The sequence below is a fragment of the Dromiciops gliroides genome, chromosome 6 (genome assembly GCF_019393635.1).
Source record: "Dromiciops gliroides isolate mDroGli1 chromosome 6, mDroGli1.pri, whole genome shotgun sequence".
Lineage (NCBI taxonomy): Eukaryota > Metazoa > Chordata > Mammalia > Microbiotheria > Microbiotheriidae > Dromiciops > Dromiciops gliroides.
The window spans coordinates 104402996-104419257 of NC_057866.1; the positions used below are offsets into that span (position 1 = coordinate 104402996).

At 40.4% G+C, this 16262-nt stretch overlaps 1 protein-coding gene across 1 annotated transcript in view; it reads right to left on the reverse strand.

Annotated features, from left to right (window-relative positions):
* The window catches only part of OVCH2 (ovochymase 2), a 46082-nt gene extending 30316 nt beyond the window's left edge, over positions 1–15766 (reverse strand). Inside the window, exons 1-12 of the mRNA XM_043972241.1 lie at positions 15736–15766; positions 15355–15464; positions 10176–10267; positions 9696–9868; positions 8952–9047; positions 8652–8803; positions 7669–7864; positions 4463–4486; positions 3681–3771; positions 3423–3556; positions 2379–2519; positions 1608–1738 (exon numbers count right to left, since the gene is read on the reverse strand). Coding sequence (XP_043828176.1) covers positions 1608–1738; positions 2379–2519; positions 3423–3556; positions 3681–3771; positions 4463–4486; positions 7669–7864; positions 8652–8803; positions 8952–9047; positions 9696–9868; positions 10176–10267; positions 15355–15464; positions 15736–15766 — 1371 coding nt within the window. The remainder of the gene's footprint in view (positions 1–1607; positions 1739–2378; positions 2520–3422; positions 3557–3680; positions 3772–4462; positions 4487–7668; positions 7865–8651; positions 8804–8951; positions 9048–9695; positions 9869–10175; positions 10268–15354; positions 15465–15735) is intronic.
* Between the last annotated feature and the right edge of the window lie 496 nt (positions 15767–16262).

The following is a 16262-nucleotide window of genomic DNA, read 5'->3' on the forward strand; positions in this document are numbered from 1 at the left end:
ATGGCACTGTCTTCATTTTAGAAAAGGAACTCACTAGCCCAATTGATTGGTAGAATATTTTCACACACACACACACACACACACAAAAATGTGAAAAAGGAGATTATCCCTGTTGAGCCCCTGCACTTCCTGGTCAATGAGTCAAATAGATGAAATTAGATTTTCAGACACAAACTACTCACCATGGCCCCTCTCCGATCACAATCTCTACCTTGTCAAGGTAAGTCTGGGTGAACCAAGAAGGAAACTCCAAAAATAGGAATAGGAAGATCCTCCCAAAGGTGCTCAGAATGTCAAGGATTAACTAGAAATCCACCCATTAAATTCTGGATGTGGTAACAGTCAGTGGGATAGCTCAATAAAGGGTCTTTATCTTGTGTGGCATCCCAAATCAGATGGAGGGCTAATTACCAGATCTAGTCAAAAACTAAGATGAACCAAATTCTTGGGAATCTTCTGGCACTTGTAGACTGACTGATTGACTCCCTAAAACCGTGGGTACCAAGTGCTCAGGATTAAACCCATGCTTTCTTTTATATAGGGAACTCCTGAATAAGGGAATCTCTTCTACTAGCACATTTTCTTCAATTTATAGTGTTAAACTATAGAGAGTGGCCTAGAGTCCCAAGAGGTTCAATGATTTTCCCAGAGTAACAAAGCCAGTAGATGTCAGAAGTAGGACTTGATCAGAGCTCTTCCTGTCTCTGAGCCAGCTCTCTATCCACTATGCCCTGCTACCGCTCAGGGAGCTCAAGCTACAGGGGGAAAAGAACTGAGACCAATACGAGCTGAGGCAGTCAGAGTAGCTCTGCAGTGAAGAACCCAGTGCAAATTGAAGACTCTGTATGGGAGGCAGAAGCCACTTTTTAAATAGCAAACACAGTTATTGCAGCCCTGCCTTCCATACACACACTCAAAAGGGTCAAATCCTAACACTACTTTATACTTCATTTAGCCATGAAACTTTTCCTTTACTCTAAAATTGCTGAAGTAGAAAAAAATTAAAATTAAAAAATAAAAAATAAAATTGCTGAAGTGGCTGAGATAAGGGTATGGTGGTCCCACTCAGAGTGAACTGACTTCATGGTATCCATGCTAACTGGCCATGCCAAACAAGTGTAAAATGGTGTGTTTCAGGCTTCATGGAAACTAGAACTTTAGTAAAACCTATGGCCATCTTATATACTGATGGGTCAAGACATGCATTTGTGGTTGAGTCACTGAGTTTTTCAGTGACTCCCATAGAAGAAGGGACTAAACTGCTGAACATGTGCCCAGTAATCCTGTTGTACCAGTTAGTAGATGGAATAATGATCCTTACCTTGAAAGAAATAGCAACATTTTTACCATCTTGTGTAGGAAATTGGTAACTTTTAACATTAACTGTTCTAGGCAATACTTATGAGCCCATTAATAAGGCATTACCTAGGGCAGCTAGGTGGCGCAGTGGATAAAGCACCGGCCCTGGATTCAGGAGGACCTGAGTTCAAATCAGGCCTCAGACACTTGACACACTTACTAGCTGTGTGACCCTGGGCAAGTCACTTAACCCTAATTGCCCTGCAAAAAAACAAAAAACAAAACAAAAAATAAAAATAAGGCATTACCTTAATAATGTGGTCTTCTGGAGCATGAATGATCCAGCGACAACTGACCAGATTCGTATAGACATCTGGATAGTGCAAACTTTGTATTTTCCCTTCTTCAAAAAGGACAGTTAAGGCAACACAACCAGAATCTAAAGTAAAAACCATAAGTAAAAGTTTTATTTCCATCTAATCACATATGAAGTTCCATTTCAGAGCAAATGAGATCACATTAAATGTTTAACATCCTATCACTATTTGCAAGGGCTGCCAGCATTTCAGTATGCATAATTTCTTATCAGAATGGTCACCAGGACAAAGAAACAGAGATGTATTCACTGTCCAATGTAACCCTCTATCCTCCATAAAATTAAATTAAATTTCCATGTTCTGTTTAACAATCAAGACTGGGAAGATAAAGATATCCTATTTGCCTTCACCACTGTGCTCACTATTGTTCAGCCATTTCAGTCATGCCCAACTCTTCATGACCCAATTTTGGAGTTTTCTTGGCAAAGATACTGGAGTGGTTTGCCATTTCTTTCTCCAGCTCATTTTACCAATGAGAAAACTGAGACAAACAGGCTTAAGTGACTTGCCCAGGGTCACACAGCTAGTAAGTGGCTGAGGCTGGATTTGAACTCATGTCTTCCTGACTCCATACCCAACACTCTATCCACTATACCACCTAGCTGCAGAGCTCAATGTTTAGGATAGCTCTACACCCAGGATCTTGTGGCACCAATTTTTTACCTGACCTACAAAATAGTAAAGTGAAGTAAATTACTTTACCAGGAGAATGATTTGGTTTAAGAGCTTTGTAGGTGAGTGCAAATCCAGTGCCATACTCTGTAGCATCGGAGACAAACTTCAGCCTTACTGAGCTGGAGCTAATGAAGATTGGTGAAGGGACAACCACACCACAAAACTTCCCTGCAACATATCATCAAAGATTCTTAGTGAGAAAAAACAAAGGTACTTCTTCAGTTCATTGACGATCTGAAGAAGAATTATTTATATTGCAGTACCTCAACAATCTAGTATTCCATCTCATTTCCTGGATTCATTCCTACCTCTAACACCCCAATCCTTTTCAATAATTAGGCACTTTATAATGGCTAGTCAGTATTTCTCTTCATACTCAAATAAGGCAGGTGAGTCACCAAGACTGGATCAATCAGTCACAACAGGTTATTGGACCAGAGAATTAGAGATGGAAAGTGCCATCTAGTTCTATCCCTTTATTTTGCAAATAAGGAAACTAAGGCCCTGACAAGCTTAAAAGGTCATAAAAGCAATTAAGGATACAATCATGATTCAAATCCAGGTCCCCTGAAACCACAGCCAGAGCAATACAACCAATAAGAAAACTAGAAAACTGAGTTCTTGGCTCAAAATTCCCAAAACAGGCTGGAGTCATAATGACCCTCAGCTGGTAGGCCTGTAAGAAACTTCATATGACAGCCAGCATGAATACCAGTCCTTAAGAAATCAAAGAACATCCCACATTTTACTTTCATAATCATTCTGGTAGCATCCTTGCTAAGCCTAGATTTTGGAATCTGAAAATTTGAATTTTTAAATTCAGAAAGCTTCAGCCTTCCTACTCTCTCCAGTTTCCTCAGGCCACCCCATCACCACTTTTCAGCCTGCAAGAAAAAAAACTTAAAGGTATGGTGAAAATATGCATAAATGCAGTGCTCATAAGCCAATCCATTGTTAACCATAAGCCATTAGAGTCTTTTGAGCACCAGTGAGTCCAAGCCTTTCCCTTCACCACAAATGCTCATTAGAGGCACTGATTTCTTCATGGTAGTACAATGGAAACCTACTCACCAATGAGCCTGTCTTCTAATGAATATACAGACAGGGAATCCTGGCGACAAAACTCCTCAAATTCCACATCCAAGTGGGAAAAATTGAGCCAGATGTGCATCTGCCCTGTGACATGCACCGTCCAGACACACAACCTATAGACACACAGAGTGGAAAAAAAAAAAGTTTTTGGTTTCTAAATGGCAAATGCAGGTGATGATGATCAAACAGGTGCAGCTGGACTTGGGAAAGGGGAACAACTGAATAGTGTTTACTCACTCATCACTTCCATAAAACTGGTGGGGATGTCTTGGGAAGTGGAGCTGTCCCTCAGGCCCTGAGAGCTGGCCATCTTGGTCACTGCACAGGGCTTGGAAAGGAAGTCAAGGAAGAGCAGCATTGATCAGTGATAAGTAGCACTACTTCAACAACAACAATAACAACAACAAAAATGAACAAACCACTCTGACTATGTACTCTGGCTTTGTGTTGCTAGTGACATTGTGTGTCCTAGGTAAGACTGCATGGGGAGTCTGTGCATCTGACTAGGGCCTGATGCCAAGTGAGAGAAACAAGAGCAGTGAAGCTTAGTTCCTGCTGGATGCAGGTATGCCAAGTCCTGCAGGGGCCACCTGGTAGAGACCAAGATGAACATGAAAATGACTATAGAGGATGCCTTCATAATAAATCCTTACAGGCTACCTGTTAACTCATTTCATCTTTCAGATGTGATAAAGGAGGTCATCCCCTCATCCAGACCTGATACTTACTGGGACTAGAAACAGACATCTCTTCAGTTACAAAAGGACTCTCCTCCAATATTCAGAAATATAAATGAGCTTATTGTTTCAAAGGGGTCATAGATTTAGAACTGCAAGGCACCTCAGAGATTATCTAATACAACCCTGCTCATTTTATAGATGACAAAACCAAAACCCAGACAGGTTGAATGAAAAGCCAACAGTTACACAGGTATTAAGCGTCTGAGCAGAGATCTGAATTCAGGTCTTCAGGCTCAAAATCCAGCATTCTTTCTACTTCATCAGTGAGCTGTTGCTTACCCACAGAGCTTTTCATCCTCTGCCCTGGGTAAAAAAAGAGAAAGCCTTTTAACACAACCATATTTCTGAAACTCCTACCCCAATCCATCCAATAACTTCAGAAATAAGAATCATAACTTGAATTTATTAATATAACTTATAAATAATAATAATGCATGTTTATAATCATAAATGATATTTATAAAGTATTTTAATATTTACAAAGAGATCTATGTGTATTATCTCATTTGAACATCACAACAGCCCTGTGAAATGGATACTACACATAGAGAATTGTCACTGGATCATAAAAGCATAGATTTCAAGCTTGAAGGGGTCCCATTTTGTGAGACTCGGTAAGGGCAAGTGACTTGCCCAAGGTCCCACAGGTAGCAAAAGTGGGATTTTAATCCATTGGCCAATTCTAAGTCCAGTACTATTTCTACCACACCATGTTATATCTTTTGACCCACCCAACCTCTTGCCATAGGTATCCAAGGTATACCTTTCCAAAAATTGTGGTGCAAAAATTGACCTTTTAATATATGTTTTTCAAATGTCCAGTTGACAGAAGCACATAAAGAAGAGGCTAAATATGTATTTCAAGAAATAAGTTCTAATTTCAGATCTCTTGTTTACTCTGTGACCTTGAACAAGCTACCTAACATCTCTGTGCCAACTTCACAAAGCCATTATGAGGTTAAAATGATATAATGAATGTCAGGCACTTTCTAAAGCAGGATTTCTTCAATTTTTTCCACTAGCAACCCTTCTTTGCCAGAAAAATTTGTATACAACCAGAGTATGTAGGTATATAAAATAGATATATATAACCTTGTACTGTTGCCAAATTTTTTGCAACCCCCACATTCAGTTATACAACCCCACAGGGTGTCGTGACCCACAGTTTAAGAAGCTTTGTTCCAAAGTGGAAAAGCTACATAAATGGTTTCATTATTATTTGACCAGCACAGAAAGATCAAAACATTCATCATATCTAACACCCTGCTTGCTGTTTCTCTTCTAAAGAATTATTTTAGTTCCCTCAGAAAGCTTCCTAGATGAAGCAGTATTTGAGTTGGGCTGTTAAAAAAATAGGTAAAAGTTAAATGGGCAAAGGTGGGAGCATTCTTGGAACAAAGAACAGTCTGAATAAAGACACAAAGATATTAAGATAAATTCTGTGTCAGAAAGGGGAAGGCTTAATCAGAGATCTAAAGTTAGTAGGAACCATAGGTATCATGGAGTCCAACCCCCTTGTTTTTAATATAAGGAAACTGAAGGAGAGTGGGTTAAGTAACACACTCAGGCTCACACAACTAGTATGTGTGATGAGATATAAGCCTATTCCATCCTGAATTCAAGTTCAATACCCTATCTACCCTGCCATGTTGCCTCTAATCCAGTTGAATGAGAGTATATTATTTGGCAGGAGTTTTAGGAAATAAGGTAGGAAATATAGGGTGATATTGAGTTGTGGATGCCCTTGAATGACAGGCAAAGGAGTCTAGACTTTACTCACAAAGAAACGGGGAGTCATTGAAGCATTTTGAGCAAGAAACATGATCAGACCTAAGAATTTTAAAAATATTATTCTGGAAGTAGTGTAAAGGATGGGGGAGGAAGGCAGGAAAGTAGAGATGGACAACTTTAAGATAGTTATGTTCAAATTCCAAATGAGAAGTAATGAGGAATTGTAGATTCTAAAACTAAGATGGTGGCAATCAAAAGAGAGAATGAATACAAGGGATATTGAATTGATGGCAAAGCCATAACTAAGAATGCATAATAGAATGAGTACTCTAAGCCATACCAAGGACAAGCAACATATAGGATGTCCTATGTTTAGGGAAGAAAGAACAAGTCTCATGAGGGAAAAGGTAGAGACCCCAACACATCATGATGGTACTGCTGCTTGAGTAGCTGCCCAGGTGAGCAGGGAAAATAGAAAGGGAGGATCTTACACCAGCCTACCATCCAGTAAATTCTATTTTACTTAATCCTGCAAAGTGCACAGTTCTATTGTTTCTATATGATTGAAGGACTGTGATTTTGACACCCTCTAAATTAATTACCTAGGAGTAAAGTTCTCTGCTATTTACTCACCCTACTCTAGTTATGACTCTGAGAGATAGAATAGATAGAGTCTAGTAGCTAATAAAATGTGGTAAGCAAGGGAAAGGGAAGAGTTAAGGCAACAACTAGGTTAGAAGAATGGGAGATGCTACCATAGGCAGAAATAATCAAGAAAATCAGGTTTGAAGGAGCAAAATAGTGAACTAGGTTTGAAATATTTTCAGTTTTATTTGGCGGTGAGATCTAGGTGGAAATGTCTTGTGGCAGTTGGAGATGCAATGCTCAATGAAATTCAGAATAAAGATCAGAACTATTTATGTAGATTTGATAGTCATCTGTACAGATATACTATTTGAAATAATAGGAGTAGATGAGATCTTCAATATATATCATTAGAGTATAAAGATAGAAGATAGAAGGGTAAAACACCCAAATTAAAGGGTGAGGATCCAGTAAAGGAACCCAAGCAAGAGTGACTAGAGAAGTAACAGGAAAATCAGGAAACCGTAGTGTCTATGGAACCAAAAGAGGAAAAGGCAGATTAAGGTGTCATCAACAGATAATTTAGCTAATTCACAGACTTCAGTTATAGCATAAAGATATAGTTACAGAATGTTAGAATAGATGAGACCTTAGAAATTTTTAGTCCAACCATCTCATTTTATTGCAAGGGGTCTCGCTAACTTGATAAAAGAGAAAGGCAAAGTATAACATCAATGTATTCTAATACCATAGGACTGTAAATTTTTTTAATTAATTGTTAAATTATCATAATTATGGGGCAGCTAGGTGGCACAGTGAATAGAGCACTGGCCCTGGATTCAAGAGAACCTGAGTTCAAATCCAGCCTCAGACACTTAACACTATCTGTGTGACCTTGGGAAAGTCACTTAACCCCAATTGCCTCACCAAAAAAGAAAAAAAATTATCATAATTATTTTCCACCAAACCTCTAAATAAAATAAATTTTATTCTGGATGGATATATTGAGAATAAATAATTCCTATGTGCTCTGAGAGACACAAAAGCATAATTTGGAGCCTCCCTTCCCTCCAATTTCTTCACATCTCAACTTCTAACCCCACAAACTTTTTGCCCCTATCAAAAGAATCACTACAACTTGAGTCTCTACAGGACATTGGCTTTATTACCCATTTCAATAGTGTTGTGAATCCAGGGAAGCACCTTGGTCAGGTCTGTAAAGACCCCTGGAGTTCCTCTGTAACTGGCAATTTTCTGACAGTTGTGCCTCCAGCTGCGAGCACATCCCATCCCCCAGGAAGTCACACCAGCTAGAGTCCAGGCCCCATGCTTATTCCTGCACATCAGGGAGCCCCCTGAGTCACCCTATAAGAAGAGAAATTCTGCTGTCATCAATGTCAGCATCAGTACTGAGAGGAACTTCTTCCATTCCTTGCCTTGGAACTTATATCTGAGTAACTAGGAAGCTTCCTTAAATTCGGGGAATGGGGATAGCCTAGTTACACGAAACACCCAGATAATCATCGAAACTTATTATAGTCAACACTTTCACCCTCTTTCTTTTCCCTCCAGTTGTTTCTTCAGACCCACCAAGAAGGAATAAATCGCAAGTAAAGTTTCTCTATTTCTCCCTTCCCAGATCCCATGACTGAGGCTCAAGAAGCAAAAAACAAACCACACTTAGGTTACTGGCTCAGAGTTCAGGACTGGACTTAGCCTGAGCAGGTACTTAATAAATGTTTATTGACTTCTCAACAGGAGATAGGGGAAGTAGCCGGGAATGGCCAGGATAATCAACAAACTGAATAAGTCAATCATCAAATAAGAAAGTTGGTCATTCTTTGTGTATGGGAAGAGAAATAAGCATCCTCTGGCTATTAACTCTTATCCTATAGCTATTAAATGTTATGCCAAGGGCTGAGTATTCCCTCTTAGTTCCCAGCACCTGAGGGAAAGAGATCAACTCAACAGTCTAAACATGCTTTTGACTGATCTTTTCCAGCTCTGATTGTACCAGCCTCCAACTCCAACCCTTCTGCTTTCCAGGATCATCAAAAAGAATTAGTGCATCCATCTCTCCCAAAGGAAAATAAACCAGAATGAGAATTCAACCTGGCTATTATCAAGTCAGGCTCTGATTTTCCCTACCAACCTGGCATGCATCCTTTCCCCCATCTGGGAAGCCAGCACAGAGAAGTGTATTGCCCTTGACAGGCCTCTTTAAAGTTAACAGCATTGCTGCACACTTCCTTTTGGTCAGAATGGGCAAGTCCACTTGATGCAAGACCTGAGGGAGGCGACCACCTAGGAAAACAAACCGATAGGGAAATAGAATGGAGTTCCATAGTCTCTTTCACATAGAGATTGCCAGACCCAGGTTCCCAAGGCTCAGGTTCAAGTACTTGTATTGAGTTGTTGGTGGATCCATTGGGATGGGATGGGGGTTGCTTACTCTCTTCCAGACGACCCCAGCCTGCAGTGGTGCAGATGAATCCTGGTTCAAAAGTTTCCCCCTGTTTGGGAAGGCATACTGGCCCGACAAATTGGCCTGCAGGAAATGACAAGAGGGACTCGTCCAAGGCTGGAGAGGACACCCAGGCCTCAACCTCCTCAACAGTACACACAAATGCAGCTCAGCCAGACCAAGTAGCTTTGCTTTTACCCCTAAGCTCTGTGTGTTCTGATACTCCCTTTGGCAAGCATCCTTCCCAAGCCTTTAATTATCATCAGAGTGACAGTAAAGTCAACAATAGTGTCAAAAGAAGCCTTGAGGGGCAGCTAGATGGCGCAGTGGATAGAGCACCGGCCCTGGAATCAGGAGTACCTGAGTTCAAATCCGGCCTCAGACACTTAACACTTAACTAGCTGTGTGACCCTGGGCAAGTCACTTAACCCCAATTGCCTCACTAAAAAAAAAAAAAAAAAAAAAAAAAAAAAGAAGCCTTGACTCTCTTCTCTTTTACTTTCTACAAACATGGTACTGCAACAGAGAAGAATTATCAGCAAGTATGACCACTGCCCAGAATGCTTTAACCCAACCTTCAGGTCATACACAGACCTAAAATTAGACCAGGCTTCACAGACCAAAAGCAGTAGCTTTAGATGGTACTCATGAACCTGACTATAAGAGCACAAACTGACCAGGCCCAGGGCAGCTAAGGGCATGGCAGCCGAAATTTCCTCTAGCCTCGGTTACCAAACTTGAATGTGCCATTCATCTTCAAAAGGGCTATGTCGTAATTCATTGGTTTTCTGAGTGTGAAATATGGGTGTCTGATGATGGTATCCACAGAAAGAGTCTGCTCTCCTTGTTCTACCAAATTCATATCATGTTCTCCTGCAGTAACATTCAGAAAAGTTTTCATATCCCTATAGAGAAGAAACGTAGTTTAAGGAAAACAAGCAAACAGGCAACCCCAGAGATCCAACAGGCCACAGGTAGTGAATAGTTATCATTATTAATTATGTGTACAGGGATATGGACTAGTCCCAGAGGAAACTACTCCCCTGTCCCAATGCTGAGATTATAACATTCCCTATAACCAATTCTAGAGTCCCATTAGTACAATATAGCTGCCTACAACTTTGAACGTGAGTAGTCAGTTTCTGACCATGAATTACATGACAAAGGGGGAAAGACTAGTTGACCTCCAACGATGTGACTGTCCATTCTTACTTATGCATGACACAGTGAGCGGCTGTGATCACCCATTGGGCAGAGATGATAGTTCCTCCACAGAAATGCTTTTCTCTTCGTTTCAGAGAAACCTAAGGAACAAAAATCTTAAAATAAGAACAATGTTTTTCATTTTAGAATACATTGCAGGGGCAGCTAGGTGGCAAAGTGAATAAAGCACCGGCCCTGGATTCAGAAGGACCTGGGTTCAAATCTTACCTCAGAAACTTGACACTTACTAGCTGTGTGACTCTGGGCATACATTACCCCAAAAAGAAAAAAAAGAAAAAAAAAACACCAGAATACATTGCAGGCTACAAAATCCTTTTGTTTCCTCCATAATCTCATTTGATTAATAGTCCTATAAACTGGACAGGGGAGGGGTCCCTAACACAATTATACAAATGAGGATCCTGGGGGCAGCTAGGTGGTGCAGTGAATAGAGCACTGGCCCTGGAGTCAGGAGTACCTGAGTTCAAATCCAGCCTCAGACACTTACTAGCTGTGTGACCCTGGGCAAGTCACTTAACCCCAATTGCCTCACTAAAAAAAAACAAATGAGGATCCTGATTCTCAGAAAGGTAAAGTGACTTGACCAGTGTCACACAGTCCCTAAGTAGTTTTAATTACTCAAACCATAGAATCAGAAGTTTAGAGCATGGGACCTTAGAGGCCAGACAAGTCCATTTTAAAGATGAGGAAACTAGGGGCAGTTAGGTGGCACAGTGGATAAAGCACTGGCCCTGGATTCAGGAGTACCTGAGTTCAAATCCAGCCTCAGACACTTAACACTTACTAGCTGTGTGACCCCAATTGCCTCACTAAAAAAAAAAAACCATGGAAAACTAAGCCCTAGAGAGGTTACATGACTTGCCCAAGATAACACAGGTAGTGAGTGACAGACATAGGACTGGCAGCCAGGTTTTCTGATTTCCAATAAAGTGTTCTTTTCCACTCTCCCATGCTGTCTCCCTGGTCTCTAAGTACTTTCTCCACCACCACACCCTGGTGGTCACAAAATAGTGACCCAGAATTCATAGTAGCAACAGAGTCTGAACGTGTTACCCCCCTGCTCAGGAAGCTATTCATTCTTTGTTTTGTTTTTTGTTGTTGTTGTTGTTTTTTGGCAGGGCAATGAGGGTTAAGTGACTTGCCCAGGGTCACACAGCTAGTATCAAATGTCTGAGGCCGGATTTGAACTCAGGTCCCCCTGAATCCAGGGGCAGTGCTTTATCCACTGTGCCACCTAGCTGCCCCTATTCATTCTTTGTTGTTGTTGTTGTTGTTGTTTTGTTTTTGTGGGGGCAATTGGGGTTAAGTGACTTGCCCAGGGTCACACAGCTAGTAAGTGTTAAGTGTCTGAGGCCGGATTGGAACTCAGGTACTCCTGAATCCAGGGCCGGTGCTCTATCCACTGCGCCATCTAGCTGCCCCCCCATTCATTCTTTTTTTTTTTTTTTTTTTTTGCGGGGCAATGGGGGTTAAGTGACTTGCCCAGGGTCACACAGCTAGTAAGTGTTAGGTGTCTGAGGCCGGATTTGAACTCAGGTACTCCTGAATCCAGGGCCGGTGCTTTAACCACTGCACCATCTAGCTGCCCCCCCCCATTCATTCTTAAATAAAACTCCTTTGGTATTTAAAGCCCTTCACACTCTGGCTCCATGTATACCTTCCAAGACTTTTGTCAAATTACTCTCCCTCATGTAATCTATATTCTAGCCAAATTGGTCTTCCTTTTGCTACTGTACATGACATTCTATCTCCTGCTTTCATGATTTTGTTCAGGCTGTCTCCTTGAAATGAGCTTCAGTTTCACTTCTACCTTTTGGAATCTCTAGGTTCTGTCAAGGTTTAGTTTGAGGGTCAAGATTTACATGATGCCTTTCCTGATTCTCCCTTCACTGTTAGTGCTCTCTACCCTCCAAGAAAAATTTACTTTTATTTTAAGTATATTATATGTCTGTAACCTCATAGTAAGATGTAAGGCCCTTGAACATAAGAATACTTTGTATTCCTAGCAGCTAGCACAATGCCTTGCACATAGGAAGTACATTGAACAACCAGGAATTATGGGCCTTAGTATGTCAGACACCACCCCACTCCTAAGCTGGGATCTGCTTACATAACAACGATCAGTGCTGGTTTCCAGAACTTTAATGTTTCCTTAGTGCTGTTTCCATTACCATATAAGATAATTATGTCCACTGCGCCTATTCATCACCTTCTGGAAATTCAGCCTGCCCCTGGTTTGTAACTTATCTACATCTCACATTATATCTTCCTGGCTTCAAAGGGAGTTAGTGACTATGAACCTACTCTCTTGGATGTAAGAACCATTGTGGTGGCTCTGACAGGAGGCAATTTTTTAGCCATGTTTGGAATTTTCCACCATTTCCAAGGAATGCTAAGGTCCTCAAAATACAGCTTACTTTGGATTGAGGGAAAAAAACACATGCTAGTCACTGTGAGAGTTGGAATTATGCTCCCTATTGGGAGGAACATTGTGAGCTCTGACCTAAGGACAAGCCATGTGACATGAACGTCTGGAACTGACCTTTTCTGGGATTTCGAAGGTCAGCCTGGCATCCAGAAGTTACTTCTGTAGAACCACCTGTGGGACTTGTCAATCAGGGCTGCCAACCAATTAGCTTGGGGCTGTGTGTGTGGACGGCCCTGTTTCCAGTTTAGCAGGAGGTTCCAGGAAGAAGCCTGGGAAGAGAGCTCTCTGGCACCTGACCTCATTTAGAGTGGAGCAGAGATGCTGGCTCCCTTAGATAGGTAGATGAAGGCATCTTGGCCTCTTTCTCTCTGATCACTAGATTCTAATGCACCTTAATAAAATGCTTAAAAGTCTAAACTCTTGCTAAAGCTTCTAATTTGGGGCAACCACTCATTAGATTTTAGACGTTCTAGCAAGAATTTTAGCCCCCTTAGAGATGGCGATATTGTAACACCTACCAACATCATGTTTGTGTTTTGAAGAAAAAGATTTAGAAAATACTGGAGGACCTATGAAAAAATAGATGAGAAAATTACAGAAACTTTTCTTGCTCCTACAACATCACCCCAGGTTTTAAGGCAAGTATTTTATATTCATTATTTCTCCAACTCTTAGTTACATGACCCCAAAACCCATTTTTCATCCGATCCCTTTCATTACCCTACTTTCTACAATATTCCTTTGGGTGAAAAGCAATTCCTAAGCTTTCCAGCATTCATTTGTGTTTTAGAATATGAATTTATGGGTGTCCCATTAGGCACATCTGTGCTTACTCTGAAATGAAATTAGAAAACAATTTAGATGTGTGTGGAGGTATGTGTCCCTCTTTTCTAGATGGAAAGAAAAAGTGAATGGGACACAGTGAGAGACTCAAAGTGTGGAAAAGATAAGATGTGTCTACATGGGAGAGCAGCTAATCCTCTCTAGCCTAGAAGTGACCTCATTCCTGCACAGGCCTTCTATATCAACCAATGATTATTCATGGAGGAGGAAAATAAAGGGCAAAAACTGACTTTGTAAAAATTAAATGCCACAAAGAAGTACAAATATAAACTTTACAGAAGGATAAATACAGCAATTCATGGTGAGAAGCACAAAAGTGCATAAATGGAAGGACTAGATCCATGCATTAAAACTATGGACCGGGGGCAGCTAGATGGCGCAGTGGTTAGAGCACCACCCCTGGAGTCAGGAGTACCTGAGTTCAAATCCGACCTCAGACACTTAACACTTACTAGCTGTGTGACCCTGGGCAAGTCACTTAACCCCAATTGCCTCACTAAAAAAAAAAAAAAACTATGGACCAACAAGATGGTATCTGCTAAATAGGTACAGCCAGGAGACTTGGGAATTTAAGTCACAGGAGTTTGCTTTTGCTTTGTGTTTCCTGAGATACTATTTAATTACTCTACATGAATATTATCATCAAAGGAATAAGACCATCTATCATACAGCTATTTCTCTTTTTCTAGAATATATGTGTTTAGAAGTTTTGCTACAATCCTGTCTCTGCACTGAGTATCACTAATATTTTATCAAAAAATTATAAATTTTACTTTAAACATACAAATTTGCATGATGATGACTTGATTGTGTTTTAGAGGATAAATATCCTTCTTTGGAAAGGTATGTCCATCTTCGTCCAACAAGGAGATAGTTTCAGATATATTTCAAGGTCAACAAACATTTAATAAGTGAAAAGTACTGTATTAGGGGAGATACAAAAAAAATAAGTCAAAAATAAATAAATAAGTAGATGGATAGATAAATAAATGAGTGGATGAATAAATAAATAAGTCACTTGCCCTAGCAGAGCTCACAGTTTGTTGGAGCCATATGACACAGATACAAATGATAGCATTCTACAGGGGAAAGAGTTCGAGGCTGGTAGTGAGTGGACCTGGGTTCAAATTCTGGTTCTGACATTGGCTACTTATGTGACCATAAGCAAGTGATTAATCTTCTGGGTTTCAGTTTCCTCGTCTGTGAAATCAAATTTTGGACTAGGTAACCTCTACAATCCCTTTTGGCTCTAAATCTCTCATCCTAGGGTCCTATAAATCCAGAATAATGTATGAAAGGTGAATGAAAAAGTATAAACAAAATACTAGTTGAGGTCTGAAGCAGGAAAAGATAGATGACAATCTTATTCCTGAAAAGGAACATCGAAGAAGTTTTCGTAAAGGAGAAGGCATATGAGATCATTATTGAAGAATGGACAGAGCAAATGTGTGGAAAAAGGGCCAGTGGGAGAGTTGGAGAGGGCATTCCAGTTATAGGAGCCAGAAAGAACAAAAGCACAACAGAAGGCATCTATAGGGGATGGCATTTTGTTTTGAACATATATCTTTTCAGAAGCCCATCTAGAATACACAGCAAGGAACATATACTTTAGCATGTTCTCGAAGAGTAATGAACTGAGAGGGCTGCTAGGTGGCATAGTGGATAAAGAACTGGCCCTGGATTCAGGAGGACCTGAGTTCAAACACTTGACACTTACTAGCTGTGTGACCCTGGGCAAGTCACTTAACCCCCATTGCCCAGCAAAAAAAAAAAAAAAGAGAGAGAGTAATGAACTAGCCCCAAATTCCCTGACAGCCCCTTCCATACAACAAACTTTTTTTTTTTTTCCTGAGAGGTCATTCATTCTGGCCAAGACAGTCATTGCCTAGTACTCACCTGCCATGGATATGCTCCTTTTTCAACTGGGCTTCCTCCAACAATTCGACTGAAATGGCCCAAGTAATCCCAAGGCTGGTTGTCTATTGCACTCCGCCCACATATGTGACCTAAGGATCCAGGAAAATATGAACAGGCAGTGAGCTCCCAGAGAACCCTCCTGAACCAGAAGGTACAAAATCCACTTGACCAGTGTGAGTGGGGTTCCACTAATTATTCCACCCACTTAATAGTAATTACTATTTTTAGGTAATTACCTTTGTTCCAGAGTGAATCAGTCAAACAGAACTAAGTCTGAGCAGAGTTTATATCTTGAAACAATCAAAATCACCATGTCAAAGACTTGGTCATGCCCTAAGGAATCCATATTATCTACTTTACTGTAGTCCTTAGTCTGTTCTTCTTTCCACATCATAAAACACAATTTAACAGATATCTTTTCAAAAGGCATGAGCATCATGATAGTCTTTATATATTACAGATAGTGCCCAGAAATGTACTATATCCAAAAATGATCAAGCAAATCAATAGGAATATAGGCATCTCAAAGCTGAAATCAGCTGCAATATTTATTTAGTCCAGTCCCTTCATCTTGCAAATTAAGAAACTGAGGGTCAGAAGGGACTTTCCCAGGATCACACCCAGCAGAGATGGTTCCCAGCTTAATTAGTTCTCTTGCCAATAAATAATAATAAAGATATCCAGCATTTATATAGTACTTTAAGGTTTAAAAAGCACTTTCATGTATCTTAATAATGTCTACTTTGACAGTTGTGTTCCTTAAAATATTTCATCCAACTGGCATCTATTAAAGATTTGAAATCTATCAAAATTATCATTACTGAATATGGAGGGAAAAGGAAAAATTCTGTATCTTTCCCTCCCCACCCCAGCCCCACCAAGTTAAT